This window comes from Lutjanus erythropterus, chromosome 24 (assembly GCF_056507025.1).
Source record: "Lutjanus erythropterus isolate fLutEry1 chromosome 24, fLutEry1.hap2, whole genome shotgun sequence".
Classification (NCBI taxonomy): domain Eukaryota; kingdom Metazoa; phylum Chordata; class Actinopteri; order Lutjaniformes; family Lutjanidae; genus Lutjanus; species Lutjanus erythropterus.
The window spans coordinates 4,556,690-4,581,831 of record NC_139340.1 but is presented as its reverse complement, the minus strand read 5'-3'; the positions used below and the strand labels follow the sequence as shown (position 1 = coordinate 4,581,831).

The window sequence follows — 25,142 nt, the reverse complement described above, 5'->3', positions numbered from 1 at the left end:
CTCTGGGGATCCAATCACACCAGCAAGACAAGAAGAGAGCAGCTCCGTCTCTTTCTTAAAGAGCAGTGTTACTGGACTGGCCAGCAGCAGAGTCACACGTATACGACACCTGTAACTCTACTGAGCCCCAGATAACAAGGAAGATAAAATATATCTTCTTTTGGAGCTTTAGGGCTCTGTAGTTTTCTTAAAATGTTTTAAATAAGTTTTTATGGTCATCTGATGACCTTATTTTCATCATTTTGTAACTTTAAAGTGGTATCAATCCAAATGTAGTGCAAAATCATATACAATTTTGAGAAAATCTGCGACAGAAAATGCAAATTAATATGTGCATTTTCATCCACTGACTGTTGCAAAATTTTAGGAGGTGGTTTGTGGAGATAAAAAGTGGGATATCATTAAAATCAGTGCAGTGCAAGAGGACGCAACAAGATAATGTAAATAAATGTGCACCAGTCAAACCTCAAACTGAAAAACATTTTATGTTTAAAACATTATGGAAATATGACATTTATGTGTGTTACACACATTTATTTGAGGAACATTACAGTCTCGTTATCGCTCCACACAGAAATAATGTTTCAGTCTGTTCTCATATTATAAATAAATAGTAATTATAAGTATTTTATAACTGGTATTGGCAAATTTATTACAAGATACTTCAGAGTGCAGTCGTTTTGTATTTTCAACATTGTATTTTATTTTGGTATTTTTACTGGAGAGGTATTTTGTATTTGTACTGGACACATGCATCAGTGAAACCGGTTGCAAAATTGCTTAAAATCACTGTTTTGCTACAACTGGACACTAATTCTACTGCAGTAAAATAATAATAGAATGAGATAATGTTACGTTTATTGAGTAATAACGGAAAAAAAGTAAGTGTAACAAGACTTACGAATGTGCTGTTGCTCAGAATGACTTCGGTCTCGTTCAGGTCGAAGTTGAACTTGATGACGTGTCCGTCGCGGTTCCGGTACACGACCTCTGAATCTGAGAGAGAAACACAGGAACATTAATGAGACGAGCAGCAGCTCAGATAGAAAGGTCACTGAGCTGCACGTAAAGAACAACTGAACTGACCTGCGAGGCTTTAGAGACTGAATAAATAATCAAAACAAAGGTCAGGGTACTATATGAGGACCAAAATAAGATCTCGTTAGACTGAGACCTGCAGCCGGTGGAGCTTTCAGGGACACGCTGAAAGATAAACTGATGTTAGTGTGTCTTTTGATGCTTGAAACTGAAGAAGCAGGTACTGACACTGATGAATGGACTGATGATGTGTTCAAGTCACTCGGAGATTACAGTATTTTTCTCAGATTTGCTTCAACAGCCAACTGGCAAATACCTGCTCATATATCCATGACTTCAATGGTATGTTAACATGTTAGCGAAGATAAACAAGGTCAACATCTTTTTGAAATCTGATGAAACAAGCTTGATGAAACCAGGCAAAGTTACAGTAAATCGTATGTTAGCCAGTTCAAAAGAAGCAAGAGGAGATTTTTATCAATTCTCTATTTGATGTTATTTTACGTGGCTACTACAGTGGAAACACTACCACTTTGGTCCACAGGGGCCTTCAAAATCAAGTACGATCAAGACAAGAATGTCTCATTTTGTCCTACTTTAGTTTGGCTTTATGTGAAGCTGTCCAGTTAACTACATCTTTTGTCTTGCACAATATATGTCATCAACCTGATGTCTTTTATCAGCGACTCCAGGTCCTTTTATCAGCTGGGACGTGAAAGAATGAGTGAACACGTTACTCATCATGACTACATCCCCGTACGAAAACACACAGGTAGCTTCAGCTGCTAGCGTTAGCTTTAGGAGGGAGAAAGTCTAATGTTTTAGATGTGTCTCTGCTCCAACACTCCTGATTCAAATGATCAGGTTGTTATCAGGCTTCTGCAGAGGCTTGATGATGAGCTCAGGGGTCCCCGAGGACCAGGATTGGGAAACACTGCTCTACATCACTTAAATGGCAGTATCTGGCTCAGTCAGCAGTATTTCAGAGTTTGTCTTTTTCTGGAAAATAATTTGAAACAGTTGATGACACATCCTGCAATCGGGGGCGTTACTATATTTGCGTTGAATGAAATGTTTTCTCGCTTATGATGCAGTGGTGTATGAAAAAAAAATGGCTAAGGATGGTCTGACTTAAACACTATTTGACACAACTGTTAAATATGAATATAATTTACGAGATGACATGATTTGCTTCATTGTTTTTAAATGACTGAAAACTGTCCTGACACACTGGAGTTTAATCCTGGTTTCAATATGGCCTCTGAGAAAAGATGCTCCTGATAGATCTGTAACGTAAGGTCTTTGAACATTAAAATTAAAAATGGCATCAACCAGCAGGAGAGGTCACACATATGATAATGAGTGTTGTCCCAGTGGGTTTTATTCTTCTTATCTGGCAAATAAAAAAAAACAGGAGGAGCTGCACCTTCTACAGAAGAAGAAGAAGAAGAAGAAGAAGAAGAAGAAGAAGAAGAAGAAGAAGAAGAAGAAGAAGAAGAAGAGAGTCTCCTCTCTCTGATTTCCATTACACCAGGGATTCAGAGTCTGTCAATTCATTAGCTGTCTCTCTGAACCCTGCCCGTCTGTCCAACATTTGTAATTCACAGCAGCACACACATAGCCAACATGCTAGCGGGCCATGTAACCGCACACACACACACACACACACACACATCACACAATGATGCTGTCCTGGATTTCTCTTATCTGACGCAGGTCATGGCTGCAACTTCCAGACCTGCTGTCACATTAATTCACCTGGTACATGTGTGTGCGTGCGTGTGTGTGTGTGTGAGAGAGAGAGAGAGAGGGAGGGAGAGAGAGAGAGAGAGCTGAACTCTTACAGCAAGCACTGAGGTTATTTCAAACAAACGCAACAACATCTCCTGCAGAACAACAAAAGGCTGCTGCTTCTGACAGTAATTACAAATAATGAAAACTCAACTCTGGACCTTATTTAAAGTCTAAATTGGATGAATTATAATATTTTTCTTCTTTGTGGTACTTTTATTGCTGAAATCTTCTTTGAGGACTACATTGGATTACATACGCTTATGGACTGAATTATATATCAATTGTAATGTGAGAGTAGAATACAGTGGAATACAACTTTAACTCCTGCAACACTAGAAAATTTAGCCATCATTAAAATATCAAAACGCACAATAACAATGCTGATGTATGACTACTGCAAGTAATAAAATACAATACACAAAATGAAAAAAAGAAGTCTTGATATATGCATGGTTTCATCCCCATAAAGTCTTATGAATTACACAAGCTGGCCAATTTGTATGGAGGGCTGAAACTGCCAAAATAAAAAATAAAGACATAAATAAATGACTCAGTAAATAAATATGCCCCATTTATTTACTCATCCCATTTATTTTCCCAACGTCAAAACTTCTGTATCAGCTTTTTTTTTTTTTGTATGTTCATTTGCATTATCTTTGCTATATTTATTTACTGAGTGATTTATTTATTTATTTCTAATTTTGTCAGTTTCAGTTCATACAGTTGATCTATTTTTTAGGAAATAATTGCAAATTTAACGCCATTTTTAAGGTGCAAGACTACGACTATACACTTTTATACTGATCTACGCTGCAAAAGATATCCACATCATATCTCCTACCTGTTTCAAGAATGTGTGTTTATTTTTCTTTTAGTTTAAATATTTTAGCAGCAGAGCATAGTAAATAAAAAACTAAAATAACTTGTAAAAACTAATGGATTGTGCTGCTGAGAAGGGCCTGTGAAGGCAACACGAGTTTCAGGTGCACCTCTTTTACTTTCAAACTTTTTAAAATATTTAAAGTCTCAGTTTAAACTTGTGAATTCAAACAAACTGTTTCAAATGCTGATCATCTTCATCAAACTGAACATGAAGCAGCTGTGCCCCCCGTCTCCCTCCCTCTCCCTCCCTGATGAACTCCTGAAACTCATTTGCAGTGAATTTGTGGCTGATTGCAGGAGAGGAAATCACTCACTGCTGTGTGAGAACGGGCAGCTTTCAGGCTGAATGTGCATTAACAAACAAGTGCAAAAAAACTAAGTATGCGTTCACATCATTAGAGTGAAAAAATGATGGCGAGGTTCATGTAGAGAATGCATCAAATTAAAAAACATCAAAAAGCAGCAATAAAAGTTAAGAAAAACTTTTTATGTAATATTACAATTTAAACAGCAATATTTGTTGATTACTTGTCTATTATTCATCCTTAATCTTTGAAAAGTAGGCCTAATTATGTTTAAGTCACAAAATTATAATATGAACATCTACTCCCAACACTGGAAAACTCTATATTTGATCATTTTGGTCTTCCTGAGCAAGGAAAATGTAAACAATTATATATTATATTATATATCCTTCATTTATAACACAGCAAGAGACCAAACAGGTTAGAATTCAAGTCCAAAGGTCAAATTCCTGTGAGCTCCCGTGTGCTGCCAAAGAAATATGAGCCCAGTCAGCTACATGGTGGTGCTATAATTATTGTCTAAAATTAATTAATTTAAGTTATAATAACTTCCAGCGTTGGCTTCTATCGCTTATTTACAAAGAACCTCAGTGCCGATGTACTCAAACTGACTAGCATTTATTGTGAGCGAACACTAGCAGTTTGTTAGCCCATCTGTTAACTTGTTAGGTCATTTGTTTGCTTGTTAGTTTGTTCGCCTGTAGGTTTGTTTGCTAGCTTGTTAGTTCATTTGATAGATCTCTTGTTAGCTCATTGGTTAGCTTATTAGCTAGGCCAGGTAAATCTGGAAAGAAAAATCTACGCCAAGTGACTCGCATTTATGTGAGTGAACGCTACGAGCTAACAGCTTGTTAGTTTGTAGCTCATTTATTAGCTTGTCAATTTGTTTGTCAGCTTGTTAATTTGTTTGTTGGCTTGTTACCTTGTTTGTCAGCTTGTTTGCTCAATATTAGCATTTTGGAAGTAGCACTCCCTAAAAGTTATCTTTGATCATTTATTTATAAAACCTCACTGCTGACTTCTGGGTAGATACCTCATACAACCCCACTTCAAATAATCCCTGACTGTCCCTTTAAGAAGGTATCTGCATGTCTGGGATTTGTTGGGGTTATATTACTGAAAAAAGGATTCTTGTTTCTTGGATCTTGCTTGATTTACTTATTTTACATAAATAATGCATTATTCATGTTGTTTTATTCATACGGGTCACTGGTAAAGATGTAGCCTTTTGTTTGTACAGACCTCATTAGCAATCATGTATGACAAGCCAAGCAGCATGAAGCATTCATCCATAACACACTCTGATCTCATCACACACACACTATCTTTCTCTCTTATGTAAGTACCTGAATGTTTTCCTCATCCTCAGCTTAATCCAATATAAACAAGCTCCACTTCATGTTAACCATACATTAGGAATACTCAATGTAAACAACAGCTCCATGAATAATTCACTCATATACATTGCAATGTTGACTCTACAAATACACAGCATATATGTCAAAATAGATTTAATTAATTAAACCATCTCCACAGAGAATTATATGGTCGCCGTGGTAACATGAAAAATCAGTGTAGCATTCATAATGTTGACAACGATGCAAGAAAATATGCAAGAAATGAGACATATTTTTCTGTTTTGTTGGGTTTTATCTGAATTTAAGAACAATGCAAAGGTGGTAAATTTTGGAAAAATGTGGGAAGTGACCACAGAACTCTAATACTATTAGCGTTTGGGCTAATGGTGATGCATTTTATCACTTAATTATGAAACCTCACAGCTGATATATTCCAGGTGACTGCCATTTAATGTGAGCGAACAATAGCAGTTTGTTAGCTTGTCTGTTAGCTTTTTAGTTCATTTGTTTACTTGTTAGTTTGTTAGCTTCTTAGTTCCTTTGTTAGCTAGTTACATCATTTGTTACATCACATTAACTCATTTGGTAGCTTGTTTGTTAGCTTGTTAGCTTGCAAGCCATCGAAATCTGGTAATACTGTTTGATGCAACAGGTTTAACTTAAAAATTAAAATAACATCCAGTATTTGCTTTCATCACTTACTTATGAAACCTCGCTGCTGACGAACTACAAGTGACTGGCATTTATTGTGAGTGAGCACAAGCAAGTTTGTCATCTGTTCACATTGCAACTTTTTTGTTAGCTTGTAAGATTGTTTGTTGGGTTGTTGGGTTGTTGGTTTGTCTCTCAGTTTGTTAGCTTGTTAGCTAAGCCAGATAAATCTGGATATGCTATCTGAATAGACAGGTCATTTTTCTGACACTATTAGTAGTCGAAATAAAAAAAATAAACTTTTGAAAATCAAATAATGTCCACTTTTGGTTTTCATCAGTTATTCGTGAAACCTCACTGCAGATGGACTCCAGCAAACTAGCAAGTTAATTAGCATTTTTAGCTTGTTAGCTCACTTGTTAGCTCATTACTTTGTTTGTTAGCTCATTTGTTAGCTTCTTAGTTTGTTTGTCAAGTCGTTTGTTAGTGTGTTAGTTTGTTTGTTTGTTAGCTTGTTAATTCATTTGCTAATGTTTTAGCTAGTTTGTTAGCTTGTGGGACGGAATTCGTAAGTCCTGGTTTCACTTTGGCTCTCTTTAGTAAATTTGAGAGGACCTGGCAGGAGGTTTTTGTAAGCTTTGGGCAGAGCCAGGCTAGCTGTTCCCCCCTGTTTCCAGACGTTCTGCTGGCGGTAGCTTCACATTTACAGAATACATAAGAGTGGCATCAATCACCTCATCTAACTCTGAGTGAGAACGTGAATGAAATCTTAAATTATTCCTTTAAACACAGGCTGCTCTATATCCTCTATGAATATCACAATTTATACTACCAACAGTGTGTATTTAATCTATCTACTTCAGCAGGATGTGAGCTTGATGATATTTATTTGCATTCATCAGTCATCTGTGTTTGTGCTGAGTCTCACTCTGGAGGAAACGTGCTCCGTGCGGTCAGGAGAAAGATTTGAGCAGTGATGTGTTTGATTGTTTTGCTCTGGTGTCCTGATGGGTTTGAGAATATCATCTTAATGATATTCAGCTCTTGTTCGGAAGCCGCCGAACTCAAGGAGCTGCAATTTTACATCTTAATGTTTTATATCACTTTATTTTTTTTGAAGTGTTTGGACGTGATTCTGACATTCTGAGGGGTATGAATTCCAGCCTCTTGTTTTGTTTCTGTCTGAAGCACTATTATCAGACATATGATGTAAATGTCTCTTGTGCTATTAAATTACGGTGAGCAGCTATTCAAGTCTGACTCGGATGTTAGAGGAGAGGAGAGGAAATGAGTTGTAGGTTGTCAAGGAAGCAATCTTCATTACAGACGTGTTTGAAATATACCCACAACACCTCCAGGAGGCCCAGCGGTAAATTCAGGTCCAGACCATGCTCGTCTACATGGGCTCTTGGCCCTCATCACAACCGGTCTACATTAAGATTTACACCACACAACATGTCAGCCGCTAATTTCCCAACTTCATCATTAATCTCAACAAAACAGCTAATGGCTGACAGCTGACCCAGGCCAAAACAAGTTAGTTCTTACTCTCCAATGTAATACAGCCTATGTCAGCTGTTCCAACTATCAATTAAGCCTCAAAACTGAGAAATGTAGTTATAAACTTGCAGGACAGAGGGAACTCTCCAGAGGAAATCATGTTTTAGGCAGCTCTGATGGAAGTCAAGATTTATACGGCTGCTTTAGTACTTCTATTTCACTGTATGAACATGAGCTTTCTATGATTGTTTGGATGTGTAGAAGAACACATTGTTGGTCAGATACTGGTGTACAGGTGACAAATAGTGCAATATATATGTGATACAAAACCCTTTAACATGCAATAATTCTTTGTTCTAATCACTACAAGTGACTACTTTCACATGCCAATAGTCATGTGATCCATTGTTAATTTGAAAATATTGATTATAGCTGTTTAAAGAGCACACACTGTACAGTTTTTATCTCCAAATTATCAGCACCAAGTGCTCGAGAGTGAAACAGCTTCAGTCAGATCAGTCGCATGACGCCTAAATCGTGTTCAGATCAAATGTGACCCTGCTTTAAGGAAGTGAAATACAGTCCTCACAAGCACACTGATATCTGTGTGTGTGTGTGTGTGTGTGTGTGTGTGTGTGTGTGTGTGTGTGAGTGTGTGTGTGTGTGTGTGTGTGTGTTAGAGGCCATCCCAACCAGAGCCCATAATGAGAAGCCACAGGCCGCAGGACTAGTCATTAGTATTATCTCCCTGTGGAAGGGAAGGACGCAGCAGGCAGTGGATCTCTGTTTCATATCCAGAGCAGGACGGCCATCTCTCACTGTCTCCTCCACCTCTGTCCTTGTGTCTCTCCGTCTGTCACTCCCAGCAAGTCTCCAGAAAGGTGTTACGGATATATTTAGTCATCTTCTTTCCCCGAGTTTACCATTAGAGCTGTAATTTAGCTGTCATGTTGTCAACAAACCGCTGTTTTTTTTTTTTCATTTTTTCTGCTCTGCCCCTCTAGCTATAGCTGCTATTTTCTCTCTCTTTCTTCCTTAATCTTTTTTTCCTTCTGCGAGCTCGAATGCAAACACAATCTGTCACGCTGTCAAGAAGCCAGTTAAACAACACGGACATTTGCGATTCGCCACATTTGGACCTGAATACGAGCGAGAACATGTGGAGGAACGCTGCTCTCTGCATGCTGTGTGATACAATAAAGCCCTCGGCCTCAGATCAAGGCTGTGCTGTGACACCTCCAGCAGAGAGCGACTTATGTAACATGGGAACAAAATGTAATGAGGAGGTGTTGGAGATGTGGCCTGGGGGAGGACTGGGGAGGAGAAAGGTCAGTGAACTAAACATTTCCCCTGATGTGAGGGAAACTGTGTGAATGTGCTGCGGTTTACTGCTAACGTTACATCTATTTCTTTAAAGTGTCACATTTTGTCTTGCTCAAGGACACTTTGACACAAACAAACTGCTCTATCACTTGAGCTACAGCATCACGTCAGATTGTCTTTATGCAACAGATTTATTACCCTCCTGGCTTTCACAGTCTTTTTTGGGGGGGATTGTTGCGGCCTAAAATACCTGATTTCACAGCAACTTTCTTAAAAAATTGTGATGCATGTTGCAGTGTTTTGAGTGGGACTGATTATCATGTCATTATTTCAAAGTGTGAGTGCCTGAGTGAGTTTGTATATGAGTGATCAACCGTCCTGCATGTTGTCCACAGCTAATCTCGACGACTACTGGACTGATCAGCCTATTTTTTCTGGTGTACGTTCATGACTGCACGCTGAAGGACCTCTATGATTTAGAATTTTTGAAAAACCTTTTCTTTTATAGCACCGTTCCGGCGAAAGCCATGTTTACAGGTCATCGCATTCTTGTGAACACAATATCTCAAGAATGCCTTGAGGGAATTTCTTCAATCTTGGTACAAGTGACTGCTTGGACACAAGGATGAAGTGATTAGATTTTGGAGGTCACTGTCACCTCATGTCCATCCAGTTCTCGTGAAGGCAATATATCAAGAATGTCTTGAGGGATTTTCTTCAAACTTGGTCCAAATGAACTGATTACTTATTATACTCCCAAAAGAACACAGGCCACAGACGAAAGCCCTACGTCCTCAAGGATTTTTTGGCAAAAGTTTTCCTGCTGCTAGTAGACACTATTTAGAAAGTACAGAAACAAGATGTTGTTTGGTAGCAGAGTGATTAAACCAAGTAAAACACAGCCGTAAAATGTGGATTCAATATGCTCATTAAACACAATAAAATAACTATTATTGAAAATGTTGGAAATAAACAAACAGAAACAAGAAAAGTCAGTTTATGGTACATTGACTCCAGGTCAAGGTACATTAATACACAGCTTTATCTAATTTCTGCAATAATTCAACATCCTACACTAACTCAAACCAGGACTGTTTGTGTTTTTTCCCTCTGGCTTTCAGTAAAATTTAGTGCTGATTAGAAGATTTTATTGACTGTTTTTTACTACTTGCATCTGCAGGAGCTGCAGATCAGATTATACAGCTCATTCTCATTCAACTCTGTTTTAAAGATTCATTTTTACTGGCTTGCTTTTAGTATTTTAATGGCTGAGATTTAATATTTAATATATTTACTTACTCCTATCCTTACACATTTACTGTATATTGCATGTGTTGATAATTACACTACAGCAGACATATCTCAGATCCTGCCTGTGTTGTTATATTATCATTATTATGATCTTTTATTGTTTGAATATGGTTTACCAGAGGGTGGGAGGATAACTGACCCTGACTCACTGCAGGCCGCCGTGCTCTTGAATCAACACAACACTGTGAAGCCATCTGTGTTTGAACAGGCAGGTCAGCAGGAGTCACTTTAATTACTAAATGTGTTTATGCACTGTTTATTCAAGTGTACTGATGAATAACATAGAGATATTAAAATATACAAAAGCAAAAGACATGGGGCAATGTTCACAAAACATCCCAAGGCTAAAAGTGACCCTGAACTGGCTCAGTTGAGAGAAAAACATGTTTACTTTCTTGAGACCTTATAAAACATATTTATTAATGAAATATATATTTTTTTATTCTATTAAATATTTATTTTATCCATCCATTATCTATAACTGATCCCAGCTGACATTGGGCGAGAGGCGGGGTTCACCCTAGACAACCCGTCAGTTCATCACAGGGCTGACACACATAGAGACAAACAACTAGTCCGTCCAGGAAGTTGTGATGTTACGATTGCAATTTTGTCCAAACTCTGTAACTCTTCCATAAATTTGATACCACACATGTACGTCTCAATGAACCAAGTCAGTGTTTTGTTTTATTATTCACTGTTTTTTTTTGTCATTGTTATTGACGTTAATGCTCTGTACAATTCTTCATTTACAAATTAAGCCTATTTTATTAGAGTTGTTTTGTTTTTGTGCTCGTGGGCCTTTTTGGGTTCCTCAGAACCCTCAGAACAGAGTGTTCTTCCTGGAACAAGCTGCCTTTGATTTTCATGAATTATACAAAAAATATTGCAACTTTCTTTTGCAATTTTCATTTGCTCCCCTAAATTAATTTAAAAAGTTGCTTAAAAACATCACAACATGCATCACAGTTTTTTAGAAAAGCTGCTGCGAGGTATTTTAGACTGCAACGATCCCAAAAACAGGAGGGACTGAACAAACTTCTCCAATCATAATTACTACGGCCGCTAGAGGTCGCCGCCTAACAGTAAATATAAATATGGGTCGTAATAAGCTGACCTACAGTATACGCCTGTTTTTCTGCTAGTTGGTAAGGTTGGTGAGGATTTTCTCAGGGAAAGTCAAAGTCTTTTCCATCAAAATCAAGTAAAGATGCTCATTTTTGAGTGAGATTTTTTTTTTCCTCTCTGAGATTATCAGGATCCTTCGACCTTGATGAGTTCAGCGTAACTTTGCAGACAGCTGCTGCTTTCACAGACTATAATCTCAGTGAATAAATGGTTTTAATATATATGGAATTGACACTCGCTGACACTCTTCTCTGACAAATGTTTGGAGTCAGTAATGAAAACCTCAGGTGGAGAGATTCTCATTTTCTTCTAATGCACTTCACACAGAGCTCTATGAACTTGTGTTTCCTCCCCTGGTGGGAAGCTTGTGTCAGTCCTCAGGTCTGATGACTTTATGTGGACAATACTGTCTTCTTTTTAATTAAAGTTAGCTTATTTTAGTTATTTTTAGGAACAATTAGAAAATACTCAATTTCCTCACCAGTTTCAAATTCAAAGCAATTTCAGGGTAGAGAAAGATCAAGGTCCTTTTCCATCATTTAAAGCTGCAATAACAACCTGTTGCTTATTTACACATCCAGCAGAGCAACATTATAAGTTGTTTAAGTGAGTGTGAGTCCAATATTAGTCTCTTTTGGTTTTGGTTTTGGTCTCCACCCCCTGAGAGAAATATCTGGCCCTGTATCTGGTAAATGTGCAACAAACCATGATTTTTCTCTATCCATCAAATGGCTATGTTTATTTTTTATAATAAAAAGGAATCAAATTATATGTTCAATGTGATTGTAGGGCTGGGTATCGATTCAGATTTCCCAAACCTATTGTTTTCAATTTGGTTTGATATCAGTATTGATCTGATTATGGATAATTTAAGTTACAATACCAACTCTGCTTTGATATGAAAGAGATTCTCAGAGAACTCATGCTGTAAATTGTACAAGGCTACAACTAACAATTATTTTCATCGTCAATTAATCTGTCCATTATCTTTTCAATTAATCCATCAGTTGTTTGCTGTACAAAATGTCAGAAAATGGTCAAAAACTTCGATCAATGTTTCTCAAACCTTGAGGTGAGGTCCTCAAATGTCTTGTTTTGTCCACAACCTGAAGATATTTAGTTTACTGTCATAGAGGAGTGAAGAAACTAGAAAATATTCACATTTAAGAAGCTGGAATCAGAGATTTCTTTTTTCTCTTAAAAAAAATACTCAAACCAATGAATCAATTGTCAGAATAGTTGCTGATTATTTTAACAATGAATTGAGAACCAATTATTTGATTAATTGGTGCAGCTCTAATACCTGGTGCATTATTATTATTATTATTATTATTATTATTATTCAATTTCAGTATCCTAACAAGGTATTAAGACCCTTAAGCCTTTCTTGTCCAGTAAATTATCAAATTCTGCCAGAAGACTTTTACTGTATATGAATATAGGACTCAATCAATATTTAAACTTGTATTTTCCTGAGTTTAAATTCTGCCAAATCAAAATTTCAAAGTATCACCTTCGGAGTGAAAAATTAACCTCGACAAGCGTTGTAGTCAAACCAGCTGTCTGAGACTGTTTTGGATTTTCTGTGGGAGACGAAGCAGCCAGATGTGACCAGCTGTTTCATCCAAACTAAACCTGACAAAAAAAAGCACATATATTTGCTTTGTAAAAGATAAAAATACCAAACCATGTCTCATCATCAGCCTCCAGAAAGTCACTCAAATGTCACCTGTATACTCTCTTCTCAAAGTCACACTCTTTTTGTTCTCCTGTTACATCACCATTGCACTTTCCTCTCAATGTCACACCATCCCTTACCTCCTGATTCTCCTCCTGAGCTATATCACCTCCACGCCTCCTTCAATGGCGGCAACAAAGAGGAGCTTTGGTGTGGGGAGGTTTGGTTGTGTAGCCTTACTCAGTTGGTTATGACCAGGAGCTAATGGTGGCTAATGCTGGATACTTCAGACTCACCAAAATCACGCAAACACAAGAGATCAAGGCAGTGTTGGAAAGCAACTCCCATGTTCTGTGAAGTAAAATTACTGATTTTGCCTATGGAGTTTGGTTGGTATAGAGTATAGGTATTTTATAATAGCGTTCCATCAGAAAATGCTGTCAGACGGCAAAGTGAAGCAGTGAAAATATTCTAAATACAGCACACACTTAAACTGATTTTTGTCGGCGGATCATGCCGTACTCACCGCTGATCCACTTGGCCTCGGGGTCGTGAACGCTGAACTCTGGTTTGTACAGATCTGCCACAGTCAGCGTGGACTTGCTGCTGCCAGGGACCTCCACTGGGAAAACACAGTAAACTCCAGTCAAACTCAGTCTCTTCTTACACCGAGGAACAGAGGACAAAACTGAAGAGTAAATCGCAGTACTTTAGCTTAAACACGCGACATACCAGGCGTGAGGACGACCACAGACATGGTGATGAGCGAGCAGACCACCACGATCACCAGCAGAGAGATGGCGATGCCCTTCCAGTTCCTCTGCGGGGGGCTGACGTCCACAAACTCCTGCAGTCACACAACAAAAAAACAAGTTCTCAATGTTGCATCCATGTATAGAACTACGGACAGCCTGAAAAACACTGATATGTGAACATATGTCGGACGTAGGTCTGGGTATCGTTCAGAAATTTTCAATACCATTATGATATCTTTTCTTTATCAAAATGAAATATGAAACAATAATCATTAAATAAAAATGAGATCGTTAGCTAGTTAGCTGAGTTAGCCATGCAGCTAGCAGGTGCATGTGCTGGAAGCTCAGAAAACTGTTGTTCATTTCTATTATATACTTGCCTTAACCAGTAGATGAAAACACTAACAATCAAATAATTTATTAATCATTAATAATTTCTAAGATACAAAATACACTTTGTTTTTCTTACTTTGATTTTTTCTTGTTTCCTCTCTCATTTTAAGATTAAATTTCCTTATTCAACAAAATAATGAGGTGCAATTACAGCCATTTTGTGACTTTTCATTAATTATTGATTTATACATTTTTAATTGTTTTTTAAAGGCAAGCAATGATTAATCATTAACATCTCTATTTTCTACCATTATGCTGTTTGAATGCACAATGATATTAGCTGATATTTCATGTTTTAATAGGATAGAAGCTACAGAACAAAGACTAAAATCCTTTTTTTTTTGATGACTCAGATAGCCCTGTCAGCAACTGTCTTTAAAACCTGACTAAAAGATGAATTGATTTTTGAATTTAGCCGTTCAGGACACTAAAAGGAGACAGCCTGTGCAGCTTACACTCATCCTGTCTAGACAGAGCGGTGATTATCCACCCAAAAGAGCCATCAGAGTAAAACGCTTTTTTTGGAGGAAACAAAAAAACAAAAAAAAAACACTTGGGCTTGACATGAAAAATGAAATCTGAGCTTTTGATTTAACATTTTCAGCCTTTCTTATATGAGCCAAAGGTAGAAATTCAGCTTGAGGTTTGCTTAAAGGCTCTTCGGACGTCCAAAACTTTTCATGTGTTGGCATCTCTGCTGGGTTACATCACCTCTCTGGACTGATCTTTTCTCTCTCACTCCAGGCTGCGATGATGAAAGTCACCTGCAGGCTGGACTTTAAAACCAGACAGAGAAAAGACGGGAAGGGCTTTTGGTTCAGGATCGGATTTGGCCAGAAAACATCTGTGGCCGCGTGCTCGGAGGTTTCCAGCAGTGACGCTGCAGGGAACGGTAATAGGTAGCTGTCATATGGTGTTTAAATCAGTGTTCTTCAAAGCTTCAGAGAAAGACAGACAGATTCATGAAGGAACAGTGTGAAACCTCTTTTATACATCAGACGTGTCAGACTGATGCTGACTGCTCCAGCAGCGGAACAACTTTCTGTCTCTGATTTAGATTCATTTGCTGGTTTTCAAAGTTGCAACTGTCCATTTACATTTAATCTCATTTAGGTTGACTTTTTGGGAAACACACTTACTCATTTTCCTGCTGAGAGTTAGACGAGTAAATTGATACCACACATGTATCTGTGTGCTAGGTCAATCTTAGAAACTAAGGTGCTAGAACCATAAAGGGTTCCTCCTCATATCCCCAATGGAGAACACTTTTTGCTTCCTAGTGATGGTTCCACGTTGAACCCTTGCAGAGAGTTCTACTTCCATTGTATTACCCAACATAAAGGGTTAAACGTAGAAGTATCTGTGAAATGTTTCACCGAGAACCCCCAAGAGGTTCTACTGAGAACCCTTCTATGGTGTAACTGTTCCACACACAACACTCCCTTAAGATTCTATCCAGAACTTTTCCTCCTTTTAAAGGTGCTAACAAGAATCGTTTCAAAGAGTTTTATATAGAGCCAACCCAGGGGGTTCTACTGAGAACCATACATTATCATATTAAAAAGCTTCTAAATTGACTGCAGCTTCATCTAAAAGGGTGGCTGCTTTTCATATAAATGGCCATTTAACAAATTTGACAATGTCAGAAACCACGCAAACATTGTCCAAATCAGCCAATCAGATGCTGAAATATTGTCCATATGGGTGATTATACTAATAAATGCTAATTATGCAAATTACACAACACATGCAAGTCTGCATCCATCAGTTTTATGATGCTGGCAACCCAAACTTTACATTTCTGACATAAAACTCAACACAATATTCTTTCTGTTGGCTGGCAAATAGACTATTCAGTACTGACAGCAGCAAAAATCACATGCAAAAATGACAATTTCCTCTAAAACTGTGACTCATATCTGTTAAAATCATCACAATATGATTAGTTTTGCACGTCATTCAGCCCTTTATATGTATGGAGTAACTATAATATGAACTCTAAGTCTTTGGAATCCTTTCATAGATTAACATGATACAGTAAATTCACTGTACTGCACGAGGACTGCATATAGAACTGAGTTTAAATCATAAAGATCAGACACACAAACGTGTCCACAACGATCTGTATCACATGTGCTGTCGGCGAGCTGGAAACGGCATCATTCTTTGCACACGACCGCGCCATCGACTGCTCTCAGAGTATTAGTTCAACATCTCTGAGCTAATTCTCTGCATACTGCCTCCGTGTGTGTGTGTGTGTGTGTGTGTGTGTGTGTGTGTGTGTGTGTGTGTGTGTGTGTGTGTGTGTGTGTAAGAGCAGACACAGTCCACTGCAACAGTCTGTTGATCAGACGCACTTCAGTGCAAAGTAAAGCAAGCAGGGAAATCAAGGATGTGTGTGTGTGTTTGTGTTTACGAGTGTGTGTTTGACAGACAGAGGGAGAGAGAGTTAAAGAAATAAAAACAGAAATAGATTAAAACTCAATATTTAACAGGAAATAAGCTTATTACCTCAGAAAACACATAAATAAACATATTTAGGACAAAAAATGGGAGTTCTGCTTTATAATATTAAGGTTTAACATTCAAAAAACAGGATAATTTGATCAAATATGACACTTTATTGTAGTTTAAATCACTGGCTTTTGGCTTGTTATCTCTTACAGTAAAGCTGCCAAGACCATCCACACTGTTTATTTACTTATGTGCCTATTTATCTGTATTTATTACCTTTATATATTATATTAATTTTTCCTTTCTCAATACATTAATTACATTCATGTTATTATTATTTTACTTTTTTTATTATTCATGCATGTATCCTATAACAGATCAGCCACTATAATAAAAGTCATGTCATATAACTGACTATTTATATGTACCATTTACACATCATTCATTTTTTCTTTTTTTTTTCTGTATTTGTCTGTCCTTGTGTATTTTGTCCCTATCTCAATCGTTGTATCTGTAAAGTCACTATTTTATTATTTTTTTTTTTTATTTTTTTTTTTTTCTGTACCAATGAAAAAAAGAAAAAAGGAAAAAAGAAAATCTATCTCTAGTTGCTAGTCAGGAACCTTTTTCAGATTTTAGTATTTCCCCATCAACTGATTTAATTTAAATCACTGTTTGAGGCATAAAGAGGTAAAATAATGTGATATATCACAAAAAATGTGCATAGATTAGAAAAAAGTCTAAAAACTGAAATCACATTTTGTATCAGAACCAGTGTTTGGGAGTGAAGTGTTTACAAAGTAACTTGTTAGACTACTCAGATTACCTTTTTATTGTAACAAGTACTGTAAAGCGCTAGTTTTGCGATTCAAGTACTAATTAACTGCATTTTCAAATCATCAGTCTGTTATATTACAAGTTTTGTGGATTTCAGCCACTGCAAGAAGCACCACCGCCTGCATCTGACACTGACGGAGACTCTGAGGGTGAATTGTTGCATTTGAGCTGGAGGACAGACACAGATTATGGTCTCAGCGGACACTGAAGACGCACAGTATCTCAAGCTGGGTCTCAAGATGGATGTACTGAAAAAATTCTCCATGATCAGATCTTTCTTTGAGTCAACACCATCCAGACCAGGGCGCCTGTGAAGAGGCTTGTAAGGATTGGAAGTCCAAACAGAGGAACCGAGTATGCAGCACATGATTTGAAAAATCTATTAAAATCATGATAATGTGACATTTGTTTGCATCCGTTTCAAACCAAATCTTTTATCAGACATTTTCCTTTATCAAAAAAATCATCTTCTGCCATCTGGATTTTGCACTTGGCCACTCTGCAAGTAATACTTGTACTTTTATTCAAGTAGAAAACAGCTAAATGACTGATTAAGTATACACACTGTGAGACTGGTGGACATAGACAAACCTGGCAACCCTGAGAAAAAGCTTGACTTAAACTTTCTCAACTGGGAAGATGTGCTGCTGGTATTTCAGACTATTTTATATCACGCACTTAACTCTAGCTCTTTAACAGTTTTACTCAGTTTTAGCTTATTTTTTTTATCAACTACTACGAGTTTTTTTATGGCAAGATGGCTTTAATTGTTGCTAACGTAGCTAAGCACTAACTGATGTTAGCTTGGTTAGCCACGCAGCTAGGTTAGCTGACTGAAAACCACCTTTTCACTGTATTACCATCAGAAATACACCAAACCTCCTCCATAACTGCCTGTTTTTACAATAAATACATAAATATGCAGAAGCAAATAGCAATTTTTAAAGAAAGAGAGAAAACTCTCAATTTCAAGGCAAATGTCTTCACATTTTTTTAAGGTTCAATCAAACTAGAAGTTCTGAAATAAACTTTCAATTTAAATCTTTTGTTGTGATCATTTATTTTTCTTCTTAGAAAGCTTGAATTTAGAGGCAAACTTTGTATTTCACAAATTGTTGAGTAAACTCAAAGTGAAAGTGAATAATAGTTAATAATTTGGTATTTTCAGTTGCAGCCATTTAATTTTCAAACATTTAAATAAAGTCACATTTTTGAAAATACAGAATTTATCAGTTAAAATTTGAGTTTATCTACAGAAAAAAAAAGTAAATTATCTCCAAAAAAGGTTATAGCTCCCACCTTTACCAGCTGTGACATTAGTCATGGTTAAATATTAATGCATAAATACTTAAAATCCAGTGATATCATACATATTATTCTTTTACTTTTGGTACTTTAAGTATATTTTAATGCTAACACTTATGCATCACATGATGACTGCAGGACTTTTCCTTGTTACACAGTATTTTTACTCTAGTATTGTATTGTTACTTGAATACAGAAGTAGTGAAGTACTTCTTCCACCGCTGACTTACATTCAACATGGAGACGCAGAACAAATCAGAGGAAAACGATGAATAATTCGTAGTTGTAGTGAGTTGTAGCCCTGAACTGACTGTACTTTCGTGTATTTTTATATTTTGATCATCTCCACGTTATATTCCAGTCTAATTTGTGTCCGAGCAGCAGCAGAGAAGCGCTTCTACCCACAGTCTGTCTCTGTCTGAACACACATATTCATCTCCTCTCAGCTGAATTCATAAACAGTTTGTAGAGTGTTTTTTTTTCTCTACCTCATCCTGCTGAGACTCTTTCGGTTTCTTCTTCGTCGGGTCTTTGGACGCCGTCATCGTACCGGAGCTTCCGTCCTCCTGCTCTGCCTCAGTCCAGCAGCTCTCCGGTAATAACATCAAACCTGTCGGCGCGGCAATTTAGCAGCACGAGCGGAAAGTTAACCGCAAGTAAGACCGCGAGACTTCCGGGAGTGGTTTTCAAAATAAAAGTCGATCCACACGTGAAGGAGTGTTTAACTTTCTTGTAAAACGACCGCATAGGCTACAGCAGTTACTGACTGGAAATTACTGATAAGTTTGCATTTTTTTTAAATCTCTGATTTAAAACTGACTATATGTACAGGGACCAAAACTGACAAAATAAAAAATAAATACATGCATAAATGACACAAATCATCTTTTTTAATCAACATTTTTATCATCATTTGTATAAATTTCTCTATTTTCTCACTTTCATTTACTTTCCCTGTACATTAAATATATATTATTACTAATGAATTTATTTATCTCCGTATTATATTTATCTTTTGTATATACCTCTGCATTTATTTACTACACACACACACATATACACACACACACACACACACACACACACACACACACACACACACACACACATGTATAATTTCTTTATTTATTTCTGTATTATTTTCTCTTTGCATTTGTGAGATAATAGTAATAAGTTTGGGGAAGTAATTTTTTTTTTTTTTTTTTTTTTTTTTTCGGTGGGGGGGGTCAGTTGTCACATTTTCTCAATTAATGCAATTTTTTCATTATTTTATTTTGGGGGTTTCAACTCTCATTATATGTATATAATCTACATTTCTTTCACCATCCTTTTTACTTTAGGATTCTGTTTCTTGTTTTTGATATACACCCACTAACATGTAGTTTACACACATATGGCTTTTTAGTGAAATATGGAAACAAACCACAAATGTTAAAGTTATTTAAGGAGAATAGAAGCAGTTATTTTAGCTTCACTCCATTATTACATCGATTCAATTTAAATCGTTTTTATCATAGGCTTTTATTTTCTTAACTAATGCAAACATCCGGTATGATGAACTACAGCGACTGTAGAGCTGTCCGTGGTGCTGAACCTCAAATCTGTGTCTGTAGCGCTCTACTCTAATATTACTGTTATTTCAAGGTTGAGGAAATTATTGAAACTGCATTATTACTGCATACTCTGATTATAAACACTTTTTAAAATCAAAGTGAAAAAGTATCAGCATCAAAATAGAGTTAGTGGAGCAAAAGTACCAGGGTTCAGAAGCATGATAGAGCTGGATTATAATTATTCATGCATTAATGTGTACTACATCACTTTAATGTTGCAGCTTGTAAAGGTAGAGCTAATTTGAAGTGCTTCTTATACTGAATATCCCCTCAGGATCATTAAAGTTTAACTTTAATCATTAATAATATATCATAATTTATTACATAATGAGTAAATGTACTCAAACATAAACAGGAGAATGGGGATGCATTTATGGGGAGGTGTCCCAAGGAGGATTTTCTTTTTAAAAAAGTGCCTCTCAAGTGTGGCATATACTGCAAAATTACATTAAGTCAAGTCAAATATTTATATTTATATTTTAGTCCCTGTGCCAGTTTATTAAACAGTGACATTATGAGTTCACTATTAATTAAAGCTGCAACAAAAAAAGCAATTTAAAACCTGAAATCAGTCACTATTTTAGTCATTAATTAAACTAAAGATCATGTCGGTGGTTTAATTAATCCTGACAAATGATTAAATTAAACATTATCCTTCACATTCTTAATAAATCCTTTAAGTATGTCTCTAATAGCAGATTGTAAGCCTGCAGTATTTATAGTTTTCCTGTGAAATAGTGTTTGTATCATAGTGTAATATCCCCACAGGGACTTACAGTGTGCACAGCCCTTTGTGGTATTTTTACCTCTGATGTCGTCACTCCACTACTCCTACAGTATCACTTCAGGGACTGTAAGAGCTCCGCTGTGATATCTAGTATTAGAATATCCCTCAGAAATAAATTATAGGATTATAGCTCAGCGTGTCATTGGAGAATGAACCGGACCGAGCGAGGCTTCATCTGAAATCCCTTCAGAGGGGAATGAAGTGAGACAATCGAGCAGATCAGTAACCAGCTGGCCTTTCCTGCTGCCAACTGACTGGATGCAAACCGATAGGTGTCACAGAGAAAGCCCTGAAGACACAAGCCCCCGACCGACCAACACACACAGACACACACATACACACACTGTCCCATCCAAAAATAATGGAGATAACAGGGGGTGGGGAAATGAGGATGAAGAGGGAGAGACGGAAAAAGACCAACCAGCCTGCAGGCACCAGTCTCCTTGTGTGTTGTATGTCCACACCTTTGAGGACCAAATGACCCCACAAGGACAGAAAAATGGCAACTTCAAAAACTGATGACAGAAAAGGAAACCGTACCCCTCCTTAGTGACTGTTGCTACACCTGTCAATGTTTGCATTCTGGGACTGTAGATAATACACCTTTTTTTACAGCAGCCATACTGATCTGAAGTAGTAGAGTAAACACAGGTGTGACTGATGATACTAATCAACCCTTCATAAGTCCTGTCCTTTTCAGAACCTCCATGACCTTTGTCCTTTCCTGTTTCCTTAGATATGTTGTGTGCTGGGCTCATTTAAATGTTTGACTTTCCAGGTCATAATTCCATTTGAAGGCAGCAATAGTAACATCCTAAATTAGCTAATGTTAGCAAAATGCTACATCAATCATTAGCTAGCAAGTTAGCTAGTGTTTTGCTCTGCAGCAAAATGTGAACTAACTGGCTTGTTGATCTACATTAATTGTTAGCTAGGTAGTTACATCTGATTGCTAGTTATCATAATTCTTTAGGCAACTGAGACCCTTGTGCATTAGCAAACATTACCGTTAGCTACTGTTAGCAAAGACTTCTGTAACAGTTAGCAAACACTTCTGTTAGTTACTGTTCGTGAAGACTACGCTAGCAACTGTTAGCAAAGACTAAAAGTCCCTAACCCTAATTACCATGGTTACCAAACACATATAGATTTAACAGGTTAGGAAGTTTCTCTAATACAGTAAATTAAGATTTTCTGTCTCTTTTCCACCCAAAGGAAGGGGAAGACCAAAACATAAAAGTGGTCCAACAACCTTTGCCCCTCTGGATCTTGGACTACATGATCTTGTTGTGTTCAGTTAATGACTTAATCTTCTCCAGTTACCTGTAGCTGCCTGCTAGAGCCTAATGCATCTTTAAAACTGAGATACTGAGAGTTCAGCGTCAAGGATTAAGGAGTGAGAGCAGTGAGTAAAAATCATTAGGCGTGCGGGAACACGTGCAGTTCCTGATGGAAACTGAATGAGCAGCGTGAGTGCTCGAATGGAGACGGCAGGGAAAGGCTTGAGGTCAACGAGCTGGGAGCGAAGGAGGAAAAATGGCAGCGGATCGAAAATTCAGAGGAAAGCAGAGGGGAAGCAATAACACGGAAATGGGAGGACGGACAGAGAGAAGAAGAGAAGACAGGAACAGAAGAAGAAGAAGAAGATTGGGCTGGACTCTCTTCCCTTCACCATTAAATATTTAACAGGCAGAATCAGAGACCACATGGAAATGATCTCTATCCCTCTTGCTCTGACCTCTGCCGGTGTTTGGGAAGTTCACTAATGTCCCTGAGGCAGAGAGCCTGCAGACCACAGCATAGTTAGAGGATTTGTGCATTTGCACTCACTTGCCTGCATGTTTGTGCATCAGCCTTCATGCCTTTGTCTGTCAGAGATTTATTTTGTGTTTATTTAGAGTGCATTTGCTCTGTGTGAATTAAAAAGACCACAGTTATCAACATGAAGACCTCGGAACCAAATGAACTGTTTTATTAATACTGTGATTTGAAAATAACCTATTCAACTATTTTATCATCGTATTTATCTGTTTTGTACTAATACAGCTTCATTTTCTGATTTTTCTGTTTTTTTTCTCATAAAACATGAAGTAGTTTTGAACCTCTTGACCTTGTCTAAAAATCGAACACAACAAACTGAGGATGTCTCTTCCCTTTCTTGGCTGTGTCAATGCACTCTTACACCAACGTCCCCATTTTGGAGAAACAGAAAGGGGTGCCAGCACTAAAGAAGCAATATACTGCAGTGGACAGGGTCAGCAATAATAATAAAAAAAAGTATCAGTTTAAGTGTACACTTTATATAGAATATTTTCACCACTTTACCTTGCTCACAAACAGCCTTTTCCAACAGTAAACTGTCATTTTATGAGCCAAATATCACTTTCTCTTGCTCAACCAAACTCCATTAGCAAAGTCAGTCATTTTACCTTGCAGACATGGGAGCTGCTCATCTACTGCTGCCTCGATCAGTTCATTTGTTTGTGTAATTGAATCCAAACTGATTATTTAAAACACTGAAGTGACACAGTAACAAAACAAACACAACATCTAACTAAGACATCGAGGCAGCGGTTGACCAGAATCCCCTGTGCTCTCTGCAAAGTAAAATTCATGATTTTGCCAATAGAATTTGGTTTGTTTGAAGTGAGCTCATATAATGGCATTTTGAGCTCATATAATGGCATTTTCTAGCTGGAAAAGCCTGTCCTGTGGCAAGGCAAAGTGCTGAAAATATTCTAAATGTAGTGTACATTTAAATTGATATAGATTTTTTAGGTGGGCCTCTTCTTTGGTGGCTAAAACAGGTTTTCCTGCAGACCCAAACTGGGGGCATGCACATGCAACATCATAAATTCACAATAAGAAGTAAGAGCAAGTCCTCCACTGTAAGTTGATCAGCTGTTTATAACTGTCAGTTGTCTGTTGTTGTAAAGTTAAGCCTGTTATCCTGAAAAGAAAAGCTCACTGCTCTTAAAATACACACTCTGGAGTTGGAGTTTGGTGACTGTCTGCCAAACTCCTTTAACATTTTGCTCAATTTAACCGCTATAAACATCTACTCCCTCTAACAGATTATTAATGTTTTCTTATACCTCAGAAACAGACACTTTACTTATTCGGTGTTAAGTCTGCGTTAATTTGAACTCTAATTAATGTGAAACAGGCAAACAAATGCAGTTATTCTGGTCTGGAATAGAAAAATTCAAAGTTCTTGATGTCAAAGTATGTTCCCTTAATCCTAATGATAAATTACAGTAAATATATTACAGATTTCTACTTTAATCCATTGCTTTGAACACTCAGATGCATCACCTTCAAATGGAGACAGAAAATGTTGTTATTTTAGTGAAGCTTCAACATTTTGTAGCCTGTACTTTGTTTTAATGGGTCATGAGCCAGAACGGCTGAGATCCCCCCTCCTCAGGTCTCGAAAACCCTTCTGGGTTTCACTCCTGCTGTCTAATCAGGGACTGGTTTCCACCTGGGAGGCCAGGTGAATGTAATTAACCTGCTGCCAGGATGGAAACCTGCAGGGCTCCGAGTGTGGAACCACTGAGGTTTGGTTGAAAAGTGTTTTTTAGATAAGGAAGGTTCCTAAGTGGGTTAATTGACCCAGAAGGATCTGAGGAGAAGTCCTGATAAGAGCAGGTTAAAGTCTGAGGAGAAGTGCCTCACTGCTTCTTCAGTTGACAGACACATTATCACTTAATTATAGTCTGGTGTAACTTTAGTTGGATGTGATTGTCTTTTTCTACACAACAACTATTTCCTAAAGGGAAAATTCACCACATTTTATGTGATAAATTGTGTCTATATTGATGGTAAACTGGAGCAGAAAATCCCTCGGTGTTTGCTCTGCAGACAGAGAAAGCCAAGTTCTCTTGCAGCAAAACTCGTTATTCTTCCTGCATCCAGTGATGTCACAGTGATGTCACTAGCTGCAGGAAGTGATGTTACTAGCTGCTGAACACGAGCATGTGCATGTTATTATTGCGTATTGTAATTTAATGTGATGTGTTTTTTTAAT

General features: G+C 37.4%; 1 protein-coding gene across 2 annotated transcripts in view; it reads right to left on the bottom strand.

Annotated features, from left to right (window-relative positions):
- LOC146304538 (inactive dipeptidyl peptidase 10-like) overlaps positions 1-25,142 on the bottom strand; it is a 75,619-nt gene that overhangs the window by 30,819 nt on the left and 19,658 nt on the right. Inside the window, exons 1-4 of one of the 2 annotated variants that reach the window (XM_084713407.1) lie at positions 19,201-19,369; positions 13,701-13,815; positions 13,495-13,590; positions 902-996 (exon numbers count right to left, since the gene is read on the bottom strand). In XM_084713407.1, coding sequence (XP_084569533.1) covers positions 902-996; positions 13,495-13,590; positions 13,701-13,815; positions 19,201-19,317 — 423 coding nt within the window. In that variant the 5' untranslated portion in view covers positions 19,318-19,369. Of the gene's footprint in view, positions 1-901; positions 997-13,494; positions 13,591-13,700; positions 13,816-19,200; positions 19,370-25,142 lie in introns of those variants that run through there. The other variant, XM_084713408.1, reaches the window with a different exon arrangement.